A 20,002-nucleotide genomic window follows, 5' to 3' on the forward strand; every position below is an offset into this window, starting at 1 on the left:
TGCAGGTCACAGGTTATGGTGACGCCCTGCAGGTCACAGGTCGTGGTGACGGGCACCAACGACATCAGCTTAGGAAGCCCAGGGACCTGGACGTTTGGACTTTTCAAATCCTGCCTTGGACATTTACTAGCTGTGTGATCCTCACTAAAGAGCGACTCGTTTTAGTCTCTTAAGTCTCAATTTCTTAATTTGAAGAATGAGGATAAGAGTTCGGTTCCTGGTGATTAGATCAAATCAGAAACATTGTAATTTTTTTTTTCAGATTGTCTGTCGTGTCCGACTCTTCACGACCGCATTTAGACTTTTTTTAAAAAATTGCACTTGTTTTTCCAACAATAGTTTACACCATTTTTTAGTTTAAGTTTTACATTTTTCTCTCTCCCTTCTCTCCCTGTGATAGAAAGCAATTAATATAGGCTTTACTTGTGTAGTTACACTAAACACAGTTTCATGTTGATCTTGTGAAAGAAGCACCAAATTATTTGGACTTTTCTTGACAGAAATACTGGATATAGGCTCTACCTGTGTAATTAGGCTAAAAGTTTCATATTAATCTTGTGAAATAAGCATCAAATCATTTGGACGTTTCTTAGCAAAAATACTGGATATAGGCTCTACCTGTGTAATTACACTAAACACAGTTTCATATTAATCTTGTGAAAGAAGAATCAAATCATTTGGATGTTTGACAGAAATACTGGATATAGGCTCTACCTGTGTAATTACACTAAACAGTTTCATATTACTCTTGTGAAAGAAGAAACAAATCATTTGGATTTTTCTTGGCAGAGTTATGGGGTAATTTGCCATCTCCTCATTTTACAGATGAAGAAACTGAGGCAAACAGGATTAAGTGTCTTGTCCAGGATCACACAGCTAGTAAACAAACAGGTTTTGAATTCAGGAAGAGGTGTCTTCCTAATTTCAGGGGCCAGCTATCTTTCCCTAACACCATTAGCTACCTGCTCCTAGAGAATATGTAAAAACTCTTTGTAAATTTTCAGTACCGTTCATAATCAAAGACATTATTTAAAAAGAGATTGCTTTCTGTGTGCAGGAGAACACAATGGCACAGAAGTGATTCAAAAATATCTAAAATATATTGGGGGAGGGGGAACCAATTTTATAATTTGGACAGATATCAAGGGTTTTAATCTTTAGTATGATGGACTCTTTTGGCAGAATGTTTTTAAAAACAAAATAAAGTGCAAGTTCATAGACACTCCCCACCCTTCCCCAAAATCTTATCTGTGACTTCTCTAGTTAAGAAGCCCTGGTTTAGAAGGTGAGAAAACAGGTTACACAAATAACCATAATCCAAGATCAATACAAAAGTGTTATAGAGAAGGCAGTGGAAATAGAGCCCTGGAAGTGGCTCTAAGGTTATATGGGTAATAACAGAGCAGAGATTTGAGCTGCCATGATTTTTCTATTAAAATATGTAGTCAGAGGACCTAGCATCTACTAATTGTATAACTTTGGGAAAGTCACCTGAATAGGCTGAGCCCAGGTACTTTAACTGTAAAATAATGGCTTCTAAAATACTTTCAGCTCCAAACTCTGATGGAAAAAGATCATATAGGAAAGTAGTAAAAGCTGACTCAGATGAATTATTTTGAATCTATGCAGCACACTTGATCTTGCTCCATGTGTATGTTTATTATAGAACTTTTACCTATTGATAAGCTTCATGAGATCAGGAATCACATTCTCTATCTCCCCAACATCCAAATCAGTTTCTGGGCTCCAATGCAGCCCATTTTCTGTCAAAATCAATGATGACAGATTATTGTTTGCTATAGCTCAAGGATAAATGCCCCCCCCCACAAAAGACCACCCTGTGTGGAACATAAGTCCTTTACAAATGTCAAACTAAAGTGGAAGGCTGCCTGCCTTTATCCTGATAAAGTCTGTGAAGAGATGTCAGCAAATGTAAGGATAAAGAAACTGAATAAAGACAAAGGTTAGAAGGACTATAAATCAGGTCAGATATTTTAGTTGGGTAATGGAGATGTTCCAATTAACCAGGATGAGAATAGGAGAGAAATAGAACAGTTTTTCCCATAATTTAATTTCCAGATGTTTTTAAAAAAACATATTATTCATTCTATAATGGACTTCACTATCCTGTGTTTTAACATCCATTCCCTTCTGAAAAAAAAAATATTAGCAATGTCTAGTTTATTTACACTCGTCCCCATTACAAATCTCCAAAGCATCTTCCATGTGAAGGTAACATCAACCAGGTAAGCTATGAGGGCCTAGATGAGAGAAACTCCCATTACATTCAGTGAATTAAGTTTTTCTTCCAGGTAGTCAAAGGGCACTATAGTATTGAGATGACAATTTCATTCACCACTATAGTTCCTGAAGAATTAAAATTATAGGTGACCCAGAAGACAATGAAGATCTATATGGAAGCTATCAGGCTTCAGAGTATTACAAATAATAACTTGAGCAGAAATCATAGGAAATTATCTTAAAAGTATATTGTTGAAAAAAGTTCAGGTATCAGCTCTGACAAAAGATAAAATAGATGGACAACTAAGTCCTTCACTGGTTTTTGCAAGGTAATGGGGTTAAGTGTCTTGCCCAAGGCCACACAGCTACGTAATTATTATGTGTCTGAGGCCAGATTTGAACTCAGGTACTCCTGACTCCAGGGCCGGTGCTCTATCCCCTGCACCACCTAGCCACCCTCTTCACTGGTTCTTAAAAACTGATACAAGACATAAAAGGAAGACCGTGAGACCACTGGGTAAATACTCTTTAGAAGAGACATTATAGACAGAATTATACAAGATGAGGTATAAATGAATTATATAATACTCATTCTTAATGAAACCAGAGTCATAAAGAAGGAAGGAAGACCTTTAAACAGAGGCAGTTAGGTGGTATAATATCCTGGAATAGAGTCAGAAAGATTCAAGTTCAAATCTGGCTTAGACATTCTCTGTTTCCTCATCTGTAAAAAGGAAATAATGATAGTACCTATCTCCTAATGATAATGATTAGTACCTATCTCCTAATGATAATGATTAGCAATTATTGTGACAAAATATTGTGTAAATCTTAAAGTATTATATAAATGTTGGCCCTTATTATTAATAAAAGATATTTGGTGAGAGGGAGGGAGAAATTCTTCCATATCATTGTTTATAAGGGAAAAAACTTCAGGGACCCATTTCATGATTGTAAGGGAAATTGACTTCTCTATGAATGAAATAAGGTTCAAAATTAGAGCCAAGGAAAAAGATAAGATTATCACTGAGAAAAATAACTGATTTTGTTACGTAGTAGGACACATATCTATCATTCCTGTTCTTTTGAGAGAGACCTCTTTACTATTACTATATTCCCATTCATTTGGTAAAAAAACCTACTTCATTTGTTCCTAGTAAAGATGTTTAGCAGAAGGAGAGGGAAAGCTATTTTTGGAAATGGGGGAGGGTAAAATGGACCTTTATCAAAGCAATATTTCAGCACTCATTTGTTCTGGTTTTATATGAGCTTTTTAATTTAAATGATGCACTGCCCAGTTCTCTCTTCCAACGATTCTAGGTTTCTGTCCTCATTAGGAGAAGGGTAGAGAAACCTGGAGTCCCCATTGTATCCTTTCTGGAGAATCAAAAAATCCTTCATATTATTTCCAAGGACACAGTTCTTTCAGTGAATTTTCCCTTCTTCTATTTCAGCCCTAACAGACTGGTTTAGAGGTGGACAGGATAATTTTCCCAAACAAGTCAGGTCAGTAGCCATTGGAGTATAGCTGCAAAAACAAGAATAGAACCAGTTGTGGGCAGGCTTTGGTCCACTAACTCAAATTCTGAAGCAATCATAAGAGAACTAAATACAGTTTACATAGACTTCTCAGAAGGTTAAATTTCTGGGAGGTAAAAAGCTAGGTTTTTAACATAGTAAGTGTCTGGAATCTGTGCCAGAATCAAATAAAATACCTGTCAACTCAAGAATCCACTAGGGGAAAAAGTGATGCCCGTAATTTAAGTATCTTTCCCTAATTGTTGAGTTCTAGAGTAAATATAAAGGTAGAAGAACTGAGATAGTGCACTATAGAACTCTACCCCAAAGTCAATTAAAACCAGCCCCTATTAAAAAAAATAACGCCTATTAAACTCTGGAGAAAAGAGAATATGGAGAGAAATAGAATAGAAACTAGGATGAAGTTAAAATAAAGGTTATTATATCTCTTCAATCCCCACTTACACTCGACTGGCTTCTAATTGCTGTACTATTTGTTTGTCCACATAACGGCAGAACAGGGAGAGGAGGTTGCTGGGGACAACGAGTGGCTCTGCCAGAGAAGTGGTGGACATGTGGGATATTTCCCAGGCAATCAGAACCACCATGTCTGTCCTACAGGGAAAAGAAAGCTCAGAGTGAGATAGAATAACCAGAGCATGATACACGTAGGGCCCAAAAAGGGTATAAGTTCTCAGGTACCAGCAGCTTCCTTTAGACTCCCTCCATTCTTTGCATCTTAGTCAGCTGAACAGAAGGACCACCAGCTATCCATACCCTTGAGGTACTAAAGATAAACTGCCTTCAGCTCACTCAAACCTTCTCCCTTCTTTACCCAGGTTAGAAAAATGTAAGGGCAGGAAAAATCTTATGCAATCCAGGACAAAGATAATAGGGTGCTAAAGAAGTTCTGTGTGAATGTTGACTTACCAAATTGCAAGATCATTACTACTCTGTTGCTTTAAGGAACAATTTAAGGACACCAGTTGCTCCCCGTGGCTCAGAAGTGAATAGAGCAAGGAGATCCCAAACTAAGAAATGGGACAAAAGGAAAGAAATAAAATTAAGTATTCTGTGACTCCCAAGGCCTTGCTTCCTTCACCTGATTCAGAAGAAGTTTTCTCTCTAATGAAATTTAACCTCTGTGAGTAGTCAGGATTTTACATGGACTGAAGAAATTCTGATCTTTTCCTCTAAGAAGGCTAGATGATAATAGTTATCATTTATGTATGCTTTTAAGATTTTCAAAGCAATTTTCAAATATCTCATTTTATCTTCACAACCACCCTGGGAGTTAGGTGCTATTTTTGATCCCATTTTGTAGATGAGGAAATTCAAGAAAAGAGTGTCTTGCCCTGGGTCACACTACTTCTAAGTGTGGCTGGAATAAGAAGGTTTGTAGAAAGGACCTAGAGGTCATCCCTTTCTATTATTCATAACCATCCAGTTAATTAGATTCTAATTCACCAAAATTAGAAGTGACCTATGTTCAGGCAAGTTTCTATGGTTTTATAGACCAAATACCTGGTTCTGAAGGACTACAGTGATTGGCCGCTCTTGGGATCCAGGTTGTAGCATTATCAGTCCCTGAAGTCCTTGGAGAAGCTCACTAAAGGCTAAGAGATTGATGCACTTTCCCAGGGGTTTGAAAAGCATATGTAGGGCCTGTAGGTAAGGGAAAAGGCCAGATACCATTTCAAAAGGAATTGTTCCATGAATAAGCTCATTCTAACATCCTCCACTTTGTTCTTTTCTATCCTTCTTATTAGCTCTGTCATTCAACTCAATTCTGTTATCATTTATGATCTTCCAAATTATCCTCTACCACCCCCATCAAGCCCATTTTTTGCATAATGCCTTAAAGGAAAGAAGACTTGGGGGTTTAACACCTACAAGCATGACTCCTTTACCTAAGTCTTACAATTACATACATATAGACATCACTGTCTGTCTTAACTGGGTTATCATTTCAGAGTCTGTGTTCTTTTCTAGATGAAATAGCATATATATATATATATATATATATATATATATATACATATATATATATAAAACATATTTCCTAACTGTTTGATTCAGGAAAGGAACTAAATAGCACAGGTGAATAAATTACTGCTATCTTTAATTTCCATAATATTAGGATGAAAGTCCTTAGTACACAAGGTGATCCCCTAATGGGAGGACATGGACAAGAATTCCATGATATAAAAAGGCATGAATGGGCTATGGTCTATATCAGAGTTGGCCCAAAGGGTGATTTTATGCAACCTGCCTGTGGGTTTACTAAACGCTTTAGTAAATGAAGCAGAGTTCCTGCAGAGCTCTCACTGAAAGTTTTCAATAAAAACTTTTAAAAGTAAATTGGACAGCCCTGGTCTATACCATGGAAAAATTCAGGTCCATGGAAATACCTCTCTGGAAGAGCCTCCAAAAGAATAATATCATGACTGATCTCTGGTAGATTAAGGCACACTGCCGAATCTCACTGTACCTGATCAGCTGTATCCCTTTGAATTAAGAAGGGCAAGTGACTGGTGATTGATAGGACAAGATGGACTGCTTGATCCCGTGGAAGAAGTAGTAGTAGCCGAGCTACAAGGATCTTTCCTTTCCTCACTGATAGTACTTGTAGGAATCCATTTGCTGCCTCTCTGCAATTGAGAGTGGATCACAGAATTGAGAGCTAGACAGGACCGATTTCGTCCAACTTCTTAATTTGACAGATGAGGAAATTTGTCCAAGATCACACAGTTCATAGGTAGCAGAGTAAGGATTATGACCCAAGCATGTCAGGCTTGTAGAAATGTAATATCAAGAAAGATGTTGAGGCAGCTAGGTGGTGCAGGTGACTCACTGGAATCAGGAGGACCTGAGTTCAAATCCAACCTCAGACACTTAATAATTACCTAGCTGTGTGACCTTGGGCAAGTCACTTAACCCTACTGCCTTGTTAAAAAAAAAAGATGTTCTAGAGAAATGAGCTAAGTATAGTTTCCCCCAGAATGGGACTATTCCCTAACTATCCCGTAAGTTCTATGGTAAATGGGGTGGGGGGGGGTCAAATGTGCTTACTCTGAATTGTCCTGATCACCAGTCCTTAAGGTTTGGTAGATCTTCTCTAGCTGTTTGCTCTGTAGCTCATAGTAATAGGACTTTGCTAGCATACCCTTCTGATTCTCCTCCAGTTTCAACAGTTCAAGAAACATCTGGAAAGAAAGAAGTATAAATCTGCTGAATACCTCCCAACCTATAGGCAACTTTCCCTCCCCCCAAATTTTTCATGAGCACCAGCATGAATGGGGCTATAATTATTAGAGAGAGTCATAGTTGAACCTCTAGACTTCATTAGGAAGGGAAATTGTAGGTTGAGGTAGGTCAAAACATGAAATCAATGAAAAGGTAGATTCTGTTCTTTTATTTAGAAATAGCTGATGGAAAATTTGTTTGAAGCCCATGGATTCATCTCTTAGGAGCTAAATAAAGGGTCTTACCTTCTCAATCCGATATAGTACTTGAAGCTTCTGATTATATATAGCTGTATCCTGGGGAGAAAAGATACTAGCTTACCTGTCTGATTTCTAGAAATCTAAAAACCTGTCTGATTCCTAGAAATCTAAAAACCAAGGATCTTAAGCAAAGTCTGATCAGAAAGCTGGGGTTGGTCTGACTTCTGAACTCAGTTTAAGGAACTGAATAACACCAGGACTTTTCTAACATTAAAATAAAATAGATTAAAGAAGTTATAGATGCATAACAAACCTACCTGTTCCTGTGAGCCATGTGGCACTGCATCAATGGCTCGACGGGGACCAAAACAGGTAGATACTGCCACCTGGCCTAAAGAACCTTCAATTCGAACCACTGGGGAAAAATAAGCCAAGTGAGGCCTAGCCATTACTCCCCTCTTACTCAGTTTACTCACAAGTCACCCTACCCAAAGCAAGCTCCACTCCTACCTGATTCATAGTCGTCTGACTTCTGAATGTAAGGTGTCACCAACTTAGGTGATTCCAACCTGCCCCTTTGCCCAAGTAGCTCCTCATCGGCTTGTTTTCTCTCCAGCTTTTGGTAATATTCCTGTGATTAAGGGGAGTTCAGGAAGGACATGTAGAAGGATGGGAAGAAAAACAGAGGTCATGTCTGACTAGGAAGAAAGTGGATCAAAACATTTCCTTATACCCCATTCTAAAGAAGCTAGGTTCTTTTTAGTATGAAAAATGCAAATGGTTAGAGAAGAGAGAAGCAAGCCATGACAAAAAAAAAGGAAGAACTGAGAGTGAATAGGAATGGGGAAAATATAGGGTCTTGGTTCTGAAGTTAGGGAAATGAAAAGAGTAATTTTGGGCAAAAAAGATGGCTAGAGTAATGCATGCCTTGGAGAAAGAGCAGGGGTAAGATTGCCATCACCTACCCAGGTCACAGAGTAAGGGAAAGTGTTTCAATTTTGTAAACAGACTCTTGCTTAACCAACCCAAAGAGGTTAGTGCAATGGTAGAAACCACATTCTAAGATTTAGCTTTGGGAATTTTGATTTGGCATCTCCTGACCCTATTCACTAACAAACTAAGTCAATGTTGAGTTAATGTGCAGTGGATTGAAGGATTATCAATCCAAAATGTGTCAATTAGATGTTATAAGACAGGAATTCTCATCCTATTTTTGGTATCAGGAATCTCTTTGACAGTCTGGTGAAACCTATGAATGCCTTCTCAGAATAAATTTTTTAAGTGAATAAAACAAATTAGGGTTTCAAAAAAATTAATTATATTTAAATATCTATAGAAATGAAGATTGTGATAGCACGTTCTAATGGCAGTTTTAACATCTCTTGTAATTTTTAAGTGGTAATGAACAAAACTAAATTTCAAGACATCTGTAACAACTATAATATGTTACATGAAAAGATCTCTGATTATTATTATTACTGACAAAGTTACAGGTCACATTACTAATAAGAACTGTGGCTCATTGCTTACCCTCCTGATCAAAGAAAATGTTAAACTTTGGGTAGAGGTTAGTAAAAATAAAAAAAATAAGTTTTTTCCCCATCCAAGTTTACAGACCCCCTGAAATCTTTGGTTTCAAGGATCCCAGGTTAAGAACTTCTATGAAGAAACAAGGAGTTCCTACCAAGATATAGCTAGGTTATGCTTGTTTAATACTTGAGAAGATCTTAGATTGAGATAGAATGAACTTTGGGAGGTGATCTAGTCTAATCCCTTAATTTTATATATGGGGAAACTGAAGAGAGGGACTTTGTGATTTGCCCCAAGTCACACAGATAAAAGGTGGAAATCCAGGACAGGAATTTGCCACTGTACTAGCATACAATTAAGGTGCTTACCTGATAGTAGTAGTCATCCAACTGGGGGTTCTCACTTTGTAGCTGAACCATCTGCACTTTGATCACCCAGTCTTTCTCCTTTTGATTCATGAGACCAGCATAAGGATCTGGCTTCTGGGACCATAGTTTCCCATGAGGACTTTAAGTGAGGAAGAACATTCTTTTGATGTCTGGGCCTCTCACACCCCCTTCACTCTCCCAAAAGAGAGGCTAGGAATGGAGGATAGTTTACTGGGAAGGATGGGGGACAGGGATGACAAAGGTGGGAGACCCAATCATGCAGACATTCTGGTTTCCCCCTCACAGGGGGGGAATATCCCTCATGCAAACAAATCCCCTACTTCTGCATCCTGTCTAATGTTACCTCTCTTGTTTATGACCACGCTGTTGTTCCTGTTGCTGCTTCTGCAAGATCCTCTGGTGCTGGGGATGCAACTGGGTCTGGTGACTGGGGAGGCTAGAGAGAAACTCACACAAGATGGCAAGCAGGTTCTTATCTCCCCATCTCCTGCTATTAACTTAGCTAGTTTGACATTGGTGGTATTTACCCAGAACTTCCTTTAAGATAAGGGATCTTAACATGGGATCTGTGAACTTGGTTTTTTTTTTTCTAATTTAATATTTTGAAGATGGTATTTCAATGTAATTGCATCCTCTGTATTTTTGTACTTAAAAACATTATTCTGAGAAAGGATCCATAGGCTATACCAAACTGCTACAGGGATCTATGCACAAATGAGGTTAAGTACCCCTGTTTTAAGAGGACTTCTGTAAAGAGACAGCTTTTTACAATTCCAGAAAAGGTCAAGACTCTTGGAACTACTTTCCATTTCCCTATTCTTACTTTCAGTTCCTCTTCAAGATATAATCCTTATTGTTCTTCCTAGGGAGGCAATGCAATAGTTTAAAAAACCCTCACTAGATTGGGATTCAAGAAACCCAATTTTGAACCCCAGATCTGCCAATAATATATTAGCCAAGTAAACTTAAACAAGTCACAGTTTCTCTAAGCCTCATAAAGAGATTTGGAAAAGATCTCCAAGGTGCCTTTCTGCTTTAAGTCTGATTCTTTTTTCAAAGGATACAGTGGTCTTAGTCTTCTGTGGATAATATTGCTTAGAATTGGTTAAGGGAAGGGCATATACAAAGTTCTGGCAGTCTCCAAAATTCAAAGTACCTGAACCTTGGGGGCCATGATGCTGGAGGACTATAGAAGAGAGACGGGTCTGGTGAGGGCAGCTGAGGTCCAAAGTGGCATGCTGGGGAGCTGGCACTTGGAAATGCAGTTCGAAAAGAGATTGGAGATAAATAGTCCATTGTCTGAGGAAGGAATCAAAAGACTTAAGGAAAGAAAAGCCTCATTTTGTGGGGGGGTTTGCAAGGCAATGGGGTTAAGTTGCTTGCCCAAGGCCACACAGCTAGGTAATTAAGTGTCTGAGGTCAGATTTGAATTCAGGTACTCCTGACTCCAGGGCTGGTGCTCTATCCACCGTGCCACCTAGCTGCCCCCTAGAAAGGTCTCATTTGACCAAGTCTCCCAACCTTTCTCCTATTTTATCCTCTAAGTAGCTTTTTTTTTTTTTTTACCTCGTGGACTTCTTTTTCCATGGAAAGTGTTCCCAACATTTTACCTCTCAAACAGAATTCCCTCCTGGGATTTTATACACCATTTTTAAGACTCAAGGTAATTAGGAAAAAATCAATAGCAGGAAGGTATTCTACTTATCTATTCTGTGATAAAAATAGGATTTTGATGGACATTTCCAAATAAACATTCCTAACACTAATCCAGCAAATTCATCAGCATAAAACAATCCATTCATACTATTAGTTAACCTCAATGAGTCAACCCTGCTCTGTCACTTCCATATGGCTTCCCAGTTTCAGGATCCTTTTTTCCCTCCCCCTTCCTTTATCCAACAAGAGGGGGCTAGCTTCTTTCACTTCCTTTCCCTACCTCTTTGTCATACTGTCTGCTTTATCATTTGCTTATTATAGCCTGGCATGCTACTCTTTCCAGGTTCTCATCCTCCTGGGATATTACCCAATCACCTTAATTGAAAGCATAGAAAGGAGTTTAGAACCAGGACTCTCTCCCACTATATTTCAGTAGACAAACCTCACTGCAAACAAACCCAATTCATTGTAGTCCTAAACAAATGGGCCATATATCCTATATACCTATTGGTGTATCACCTAATCTAATTTTTATTTTTCAGAGCAGGGATCAGAGGAGACTCAGTTCTCTTTTAAAAGAAATTATTTATTTAAGGCAATGGGGTTAAGTGACTTGCCCAAGGTCACACAGCTAAAGCAGTTATTAAATGTCTGATGTTGGATTTGAACTCAGGTCCTCCTGATTCCAGGGCTTATGCTCTATTCATTGCATCACCTAGCTACCCTGAGACTCAGTTCTCCAGAAATAGGGAACAGTTAAATATGTTTTAGATTTTCATTCATTCCAGGACTCAGCCAACTCTTCCATGAGGTTGAGAAAGTACCTGACTTACCTGACACAGAAAGTGAAAGGATACTGGAGACATCTCAAGCACATTGGAGGCCTTGAGTTTTGGAGAGTCCTTGTGTCCTCTCTACAATAAGGATAAAAAGTAGACTTTTGAGATCTTTATGTTATCCTCTGCAAAGGCCTATTCCATGTCCTCAGAGTGTGAAGGGGCTGAAAGGCTAGCCAGCCACTCATGGCTCTCGCTAGTCTTACCCATGTTAAGTCCACTTCAAATGAACCATTTTTCCTTCTTTAAGAGAGTTATTTGGGTACTTCACTTGAATAAAAATAAATCTTCAAATTGACTTAAGTTTTATTCTTCTAAGTAGGGAGCAAGATAAGCAATGCAGAAATAGACCAAAAGAGCTCTAGCTTTTTCACAGGGTCAGAACCTTATTTCCTTTCTGTACCATCTTTTCTCCTCCTTTGTTTTTCATCTTTATTAACTATAGGAAGCAAACTAAGCCATAAAAATGGATTGAGGAGGAATGGTAGTGTGAAAGTTAAACTTAGGTGGGAAATAACTTCTTAAGCCCTGAGCAAAATATTACTACTTGAAGTTAAGGCAATATTCGAGGCTGATGGGGAATAACTAAAAGGGAAATAAGAGAGAGGTTGAGTAATGGGAGTGGTGGGGAGAGCATAAGTTCCTTCCGCTATAGCACCTGGGCTCCAGGGATGGCACTAAGCACTGCTGGATCTCCCAACTCATTCTCTTCCTCTTCCTCCTTTTCTTTCTCCTCCTCAATGTCCTCTTCATGTGTTCTGTTAGCCTTCTGAGAAATCTGGGGACCAAAGGCTTGTCCTGCTCCTTGCTCGGTTAAGTCTGAATCTGGAGAAAGGGCAGTCCAGAGCTCTAATTTAGGAAGCTCATTATGCCCCAGGCAAACTAAACAAACTGCTTCCTGAATATCCCCACCCTGGGCTACTTTATGTCCTATATATAAAAATACTTAGCATTATGGAGACCATCACTTCCTCTGAATATCCCATGTATGTAAACCAGCCCAGGCCATTAAAATATTCTAAGCCTGGTTAGTTTCAAATTCTTGTCGACTTCTTCTAAAATAAGGGCCTTCAAGCCATCTCTTTCCCACACCTAACAACCCTTTATTTTCTGTTGTCTTTTTAATTGGGTATCAGTTACAGCTGCCCCAGTAATCCTTCCCCTCCTAGTGAGTTCCTCGGTTTTTCATCTTGACATTTTGTCTCCCCAGCATACCTTTGCTACAATCCATTTTGCCAAGTGGGTTGACTGCCCCAGTTGCCATCTCTTCCACAGGCAGACTCTCATTATCCAAAAAGTAATCCTCTAAGACCTGTGACAGGGCAAACCCTTAGGGATATCTTTCTTCCACTAGAAACCCTACCCAGAAAAGACTCAGGTCCCATCCCCAGGAGAGAGGTCAGACAGAAAGGAAGCAATTGATTAACTCTCCAAAAGGAGAGTAATAACTTAGTCTCTACTGTCCACTATCCACATCCTCAGGGCAGAAGGAAAACAAAGCTACAGTGGCACTGGGAGTCAGGAGAACCTGAAATCAAATCTGAGGAGGGAAAGAAGGGAGAAGGAAAAAGAGATACTGGGATAAACTTTACACTCCAACTCTCCAACTAAAGGTTACCATAGGAAATAGACCTGTGACTAAATTTAAATAAGGAACTCTTGGACAAGAAAACTCCCTCTGCCAATATAGGTCAGTATGTTTTCTGCAATTTATAGAGCACTAGAAAGTTAGGTGATTTGCTCAGGGTTATTCAACCAGTATTTGTCCGAAGCAGGACTTGAAACAAGATTTTTTTCTGACTCAGAGGACAGCTCTCTATCCCCTACACCTCTCACCAACCCAAGCTAAACTAAGAAGTAATTGGAAGAAGGAAAGGTAGTGCTGAAGCCACTGGCACTTCTCTACTATTAGGAAAAAGAGGTGGTGAAACCATTATATGAAAGGAGAAAATTTACATTAGAAATCCAGAGTAACTTTATTCTTCCCTTAGCACTTACAACTTGGCTGTCTATGAGATTTTGGTTACATCGGGCCATGGCAGCATCTGTCCTGGAGCCAGAACCTTCTAGGTCGAGCTATTTAAAGGTCTGCATCCCACACACATTCTCTATTTAAAGGGACAGTACTCTCCAGTTATAGGATTTTAGTAGGAGTGTAGGAGCAAAATTAGGGAATAACTGGAAGGAGAGGAAGAGCTTGTATGATTGAAAATGGGAAATGCTGAGATTAAAAGGTCTCCAGAACCTATAGACTCATAAGATTTTGAGTTAGAAGGAATCTAATCTAATTTTCTTAGACAGGTTAAGTGATTTGAGATGGTGAGTAACAAAATACATTTGAATTCAGGTCTTTTAACTCTAAATTCCACACTTTTTCCATTACACTAGAAGCTACACACCACATTCTACTTTATGTCTATACATGTTTTGGAACTAGAAATAGGAAGGAGGAAACTGTTTTTCTCTCTGTCATCTTGGTACCTTTTGAGAACGATAGCCATTTTCCTAGGGGAAGTGCTTGTGAAAGCAGAGACAATTCAGCAATTAGTTCTGTGAGGAGGAACTTTTCCCTGAAGCTCACAATGGTGGAATCTTCTCTATAGCATAGGTATCTATGGAGAACTGATTCATTTTGATTACTGGCACAGAGAAATGTACTTTCTGATCCATTGACTAGCTCTAATGAGTGTCCTCTATTAATAGATTGGGTAATAGAAGTCTTATCTTAACAAAAAAAAGACTTGGATGGATTATCCATGTAATATGCTTTAACAAATAGTAACACAGTCCTGGTCTAGAAGTTGTCCAGTTGTTTCTTAGTCATGTTCAACCCTTCAAGACCCTATTTGGGGTTTTCTTGGCAAAGATACTAAAATGGTTTGCCATTTCCATTTCTAGCTCATTTTGTATATGTGCAACTGAGGCAAACAGGATTAAGTAACTGGCCCAAAGTCACAGATCTAATAAGTGCCCGAGGTCAGATTTGAATTTAGGAAGATGTCTAGATATACAAGAGAGATAACTGTACAGATCTAGGGAATAATAAAATCCAAAGGACCACCTGAAGACAATCTACTTTTTTAAAATTACCTTGTCTTGTGAACACAACCTTTGCACTCAGCTGAAATTCCACATATCATTACTTGTTCTGTTTTGGGGAAAAAAAGTATAATGAGAATTCTTTTTTTTCCTAGAGGCTAGAGCTGTTCATGTATACTAGGGGACATGATCACTATGTTCACTAGGGATCAGAAATCTGAACTAGAAAAAAAAATTCAAGTAGATGAGAAGTGTACTCTCTCAGAAATTGTGATTGGTTAAATACCTTTAACTAATTGCTCTTCAGCTGTTTTTCTTAGGTGCTAATAAATAACTTGGCATTACTGAGAAAAGGGTCAACCAATGAATTTCAGAGTTTTGGAACTGAATTGAGGACAAGGTTTTTCTTCCCTATGAGGAACTATGTGTTTATGTACAGACAGAAGCTTCAAGAAACCACAGAGCAGTTAAGTAACTGCTGATCTGTGGTATTTTAGAAAACAACTCCCCAGCCCCAGGTGTGTGGCAGTCTCAGGCCCTCCCAGCAGCTTGTCATTTTCTTTTTAGTCTTGGCTTGGGCCTTGCCCTGGGATTTTCTTATCTGTTATAGTTTAACCAAATGATTTAGTCACAGCTATGGAATGGGAAAGAAAAATAACAAACAGAGATCTGTAGAGGTCTAAACTTGCCTTCTATGGAAAGTATACACTTTGCTGGGCAAGAAAGATCTATTTGGATATAGTAATCTTCAAAATAATCCTAATGTATCCAACATTTGGATTGATTTCCTTATGGGTGGAAATTAAATCCAATGCCTATTCCATTCAGATTCTCAAAGGGAAAATAAGAGGAGGCATTTCAAGATGACTAGTATCATGGAATAGTAGATAGACCCCTTGATATAAAGACAGAAAGGCCTGGGTTCCAATTTTGGCTCTGACATTTACTAACTAGGTGAATATGGACAAATTAACCTCTCTGAGCCCCAGTTCCAACATCTGAAAAAAAATGAAATAAAGTATGTAAAGGACTTTAGAAATTTTAAGGCAATATGTAATGTATGTTTTTATTATTGCCTGACTCACAGAATTGTTGTGACAATTATTTAAGATAACTAGTATTGTTGTAAGGTTTGCAGATTACCATACATGTTATTTCATTTGATCCTTCCATCAACTTTGGGATGTAGGTGCTATCATTATCCCCATTTTACAGACAGGAAAACAAAGGCTAAGAAAGCTTCAGTGAATTGGCTAGATTGACAGAACTATTTAAGTGTCTGAGACAGGATTTGAACATGCATTTTCTAGACTGTAAGACCAAGGCTCTATTCATTGCTTCACCTCATTTCCTGTTCATTAAGTATTTGAGCTACCTAAACCTTAGAGTATTACATAGATCAGGGTTTGTTACTATGGAGGAGACAGTCTAATGCCTACACTGATGTTTATATTAGATAAATAACACTGAGGTTATTTCAATGTGCCTTGAGTTGAAGTAAAGTTTAGATTGATACCAATAACCAAAAACAGACATTTATTATCAGTTTCATTGATTTAATATCTCTTAGGTGCCAAAAGATCTCTTTTTTAAGGCTTTTGTGTCTATGTATGTTCATTCATTGAACAAAGTAGCATGGAGTAGGAAGACTTGGATTGGTGTACTATCTCTGATATGTATTTACTGTGTCACCCTCTCTGTTATCTCATTTACAAAATGAGAAAATTGGACTCCGAGTTCTAAGGCCCCTTATGGGTATAAGTCTCTGAAACTCAGAATTTATTAAATGCCAATTATGCTACAAAGCACTATGCTAGAAATACAGAAAGTGAAACTTCTTGTGCTCTCATTCTCCTGAACTGTTAGTTATTCATTAGTCATTATGAGAGTTACTAGAAAACATTAAAGGAGTCAGAATTATTAACTCATACGAGCCATGCAATGAATCTGATATTTTTTATTAATGTTATTTAATTAAACCAGCTTGGTCATTGAAGAGCTATCTCCTTGCTACTCCTTTCTGAAACCTCCCTACATTAAGGTAAGCTCTATTTTATAAAGAAAATATGACATGGACCTAGTAACAATAACTCACATACATATACTTGTAATGTTTACAAAGCACTTTATGTATATTATTTCATTGATCTTCACAACACTCTTGTCAGGTAAGTTGTTGTTTAGTTGTTTCAACTGTGTCCAACTCTTCATGAGCCCATTTGGGGTTTTCTTGGCAAAGATACTGGAATGGTTTGTCATTTCCTTCTCTAGCTCATTTACTTCAGGAATTATTATTCCTGTTTTATAGGTAAAAAAATGGAAACTTGAGAAAACTAAATGAATGGTTTGTGATCACTCAGCTTTTGTTTCAGAAGCAGGATTCAAACCTAGATCTCTCCTGTCTCTAGGATCACTGACATTTTCCACTATTTTGAATTGCCCAGAAGAGGGGGAGGGTGAGTTAGTATGAAATATTTTAGTTTAACCTAAATTATAGAAGAGTGACATGTTACTCCTTTGTGATCTGAACACTGTATTATAATGGGCTCATACTCAAGATTTTGAAGAGAAATACTGAGAATCAAATTGGAACTTGATATTACTAAGAAGAATTGAAAACACTTTCTGGTTGGGTCCTATTGACTACAGATATAATTTTATCCACAAATAGATAAAGAGGGCTTGGAAATTATTGTAGATTTTTCTCCTTACAGCATTGTCATGATGTGTTGGTATTACTCCTAAGTAACATATGTGATGAAAAGTTGGGGAACATTGGAAGGAAATGAGAAGGAATGGGGGGGGGTAGGATGGAGGAAGAGTCATGATCCACTAAATGTTCCATAAACAGGTTGAGGACTCCAGGCACTAGGAACCTAGAAACTTCATAGTGAGAAGTAATAATCTATAATATGAGATCCATCCTGATTCTAATTACTGTTCATCAAACCACAATTCCTTTGTGTCATTTCTGCCCCACCAATATATTATAAGCTTTTTGAAGACTCATATTTTTGTTTTTATACTCATATTTTTGTTTTTATATCTCCATAGTACAAAAGCATAGTAAGCACTTAAAAGGGTTTTTTGGCTAAAAGGAGTCCATAGTCCTATAGTCTTTGGAAGGGAACTTTTACCTATTTTCTAGCAACAAAAAGTTACTTGGTGGGAGATTACCAGGAACTTTCTACTAAATGAGTGATCAGGCTACATTTTGTCACAACTATCAGATTAGACACCTTGTTATCCTCATTCTATCCATCCACCGCCATTTGACCTTGACATTCAGTGCCCTTGACCTTTCTAGCCATCAGAATATACCAGTCTTATGCCACTCGGGGTCTTGATCTCAGGCAACAAGTAATCCAATAAACTAACCACCACTAACTAATAATATAAACAAAGGTGTCATCTCAAACTTGGGTCCAGAAGACATTTTAAACACAATATGACTAAAATTTGGAACTCTTTCTCTTAACCCCTAAACTCTTTCCCTACTCCATCCCCTTTCAGTATTACTGTATAGGGGAAACACCAACCTTTCAAGTCCCTTAGGAATCATTCTAAACTTCTCACTCTCTCTCATACTCCATTTTTAAGCTTTTGGTTTGCACCAGGCATATCCAGGCTAATAAGTCATTTTTTTCAAGAGCAGGGTTCAAGGAATTCTTAGCTATTATTGTTTCAGGAAAAGCCGTTATTGTTTCTGCCCTTTTGGCAGACTGGAGAAGGAAACCAGTCATATTGAAATGTAATTAAAAATAAAAAAACAAAAATGAACATAAGTTCAAAGACCCCAGATTAAAAATCTGCAAGAGTTGCCTGTGTTTTACAGCTTGCAGGTGTTGGGAGTGGGACTTAAACCAAGGTCTTATTGACCCTGAGACTGGCTTGCTACCCATGCCACCATGATGTGTCCCAGTGAGTTAATAGGGCTTGTAAAACATCTGTATTTTTACTTGGTTTTTCTGGAGATAATAATACTTTCTCCAAAAGGAATGATTGTCATGGTAGGAATTTCAAATCTAGGGCAGATAAGTATAAGACAGTAATTTTTTTTGGCAAGGTAGCTTTTCTAAACTTTGATAATTATATGCCAGGTATTGTCTTAGTTCCTTTTTCCCACTCACATTCCTCATTCAAATCTCTGCCCTCAAAACTGGCCACATGGATTTACCAAAAAATGTCCTTAGTTCCCACAAAAACCCTCTGAAGTCATTGTTCTTTTCTCCCAAACTTCCTGATTTCTCTTGTCAGTTTAGTTTGGCTCTCTCTGGAAAATTATTGGTTGAGTTCTATCTAACCATACTCAAACTCAACTTTGAATTAGTCTTTTTCATGCTCTTTTCTCATTTTGGTTTCTTTTCTCTCTCTTCCCACTCTTTTTGCCCTCCTATTTTTTTTTTTATATTTTTGCAAGGCAAATAGGGTTAAGTGGCTTGCCCAAGGCCACACAGCTAGGTAATTATTAAGTGTCTGAGACTGGATTTGAACCCAAGTACTCCTGACTCCAGGGCCAGTGCTTTATCCACTATGCTACCTAGCCGCCCCATGCCCTCCTATTTTTAACATGAAAAAAATAACTGAACATAATTTCTTAAACTGTTTTCATGTAATATATTTACCATAGTCACTTATCCACTCATGAAAATGTGAGACAAAACTAAAACAAATTATAAGACCTTTTTCTGGAGTTGGGCTAGACATTTCATTATATTTGTGTATTGTTTCTAATGTGTCTTCTATGATGCATATACTGATAAGAAAAAAGAGCAAAGTCTAAATTACAAAGCCATAAAAAGTTAGAACTTGAAGGGATCTTAGAGGTTAGATAATCAAAGTCCTTCCTTATAGATAAGGACACTAGAAGTTACATGATCTATTCAAAGTCACATAACTAGTTAATTATAAAGCTGGGACTCCTATCCTGTCTCCAAGTACTCTATAGACCAAAACCCAGATCTCCTAAACCATTGTTATATATGTATTTTCCCCCCCATGAAACACCAGCCAGAGCTTGTCTTGAATTTCCACTCCTTTGCTAACCATTTTTTTGTTCTGTAATTCTCAGGTTAAAAGCCATTCAACTTAGAAAATAAAATAGAGAACTAAGTAGATCAGCCTTTTTCACTCATCCTCATTCTCATCCATGCTGAGCTTTAGTCCTATTCCTTTCTTGATTCTTCTCTTGTCCCCAATATGGATTTTTTTTTAAAGTTCTTTTTGTTGCTCATAGCATTCATGGCCAGCCTCAACCTATTTTGAATTTAGTGTTATTTATACCATTCTTAGAAGACCATACTTCCTGACTTACGTGGAAATATATTCTGTATGACTTACATACACA

General features: G+C 37.9%; 1 protein-coding gene across 3 annotated transcripts; it reads right to left on the bottom strand.

Annotated features, from left to right (window-relative positions):
• Nucleotides 1–1,649: 1,649 nt before the first annotated feature.
• On the bottom strand, nt 1,650–14,766 carry PATL2 (PAT1 homolog 2). 3 transcript variants are annotated; one of them, XM_074235296.1, is made up of 16 exons: nt 13,615–13,826; nt 12,832–12,928; nt 12,275–12,441; nt 11,614–11,694; nt 10,281–10,423; nt 9,468–9,560; nt 9,104–9,242; nt 7,716–7,836; nt 7,523–7,620; nt 7,251–7,301; nt 6,832–6,965; nt 6,251–6,410; nt 5,284–5,424; nt 4,690–4,790; nt 4,225–4,374; nt 1,650–1,763 (listed from the first exon to the last, which is right to left on the bottom strand). In XM_074235296.1, the coding sequence occupies exons 1-16, from the start codon at nt 13,651–13,653 to the stop codon at nt 1,733–1,735; spliced, it is 1,746 nt and encodes a 581-aa protein (XP_074091397.1). In that variant the 5' UTR covers nt 13,654–13,826; the 3' UTR covers nt 1,650–1,732. The 3 variants fall into 3 exon arrangements, with proteins under 3 accessions (XP_074091397.1, XP_074091398.1, XP_074091396.1); XM_074235297.1 differs by lacking the exons at nt 1,650–1,763; nt 13,615–13,826 and adding exons at nt 2,175–3,769; nt 14,707–14,766; XM_074235295.1 differs by lacking the exon at nt 1,650–1,763 and adding an exon at nt 2,175–3,769.
• Nucleotides 14,767–20,002: the final 5,236 nt, after the last annotated feature.

The sequence above is a fragment of the Macrotis lagotis genome, chromosome 4, assembly GCF_037893015.1.
Source record: "Macrotis lagotis isolate mMagLag1 chromosome 4, bilby.v1.9.chrom.fasta, whole genome shotgun sequence".
Lineage (NCBI taxonomy): Eukaryota > Metazoa > Chordata > Mammalia > Peramelemorphia > Peramelidae > Macrotis > Macrotis lagotis.

What these genes read in the sequence shown, in the direction of transcription:
- PATL2 (XM_074235295.1), bottom strand. Translation starts at nt 13,653, where the DNA reads ATGGCCCGATGTAACCAAAATCTCATAGACAGCCAAGTT. An exon ending in TCATGGCCCCCAAGGTTCAG is followed by an intron (nt 9,561 to 10,280) that starts GTACTTTGAATT and finishes GTTTCTCTCTAG; the next exon opens with CCTCCCCAGTCACCAGACCC. An exon ending in CACATGGCTCACAGGAACAG is followed by an intron (nt 7,302 to 7,522) that starts GTAGGTTTGTTA and finishes TTTTCTCCCCAG; the next exon opens with GATACAGCTATATATAATCA.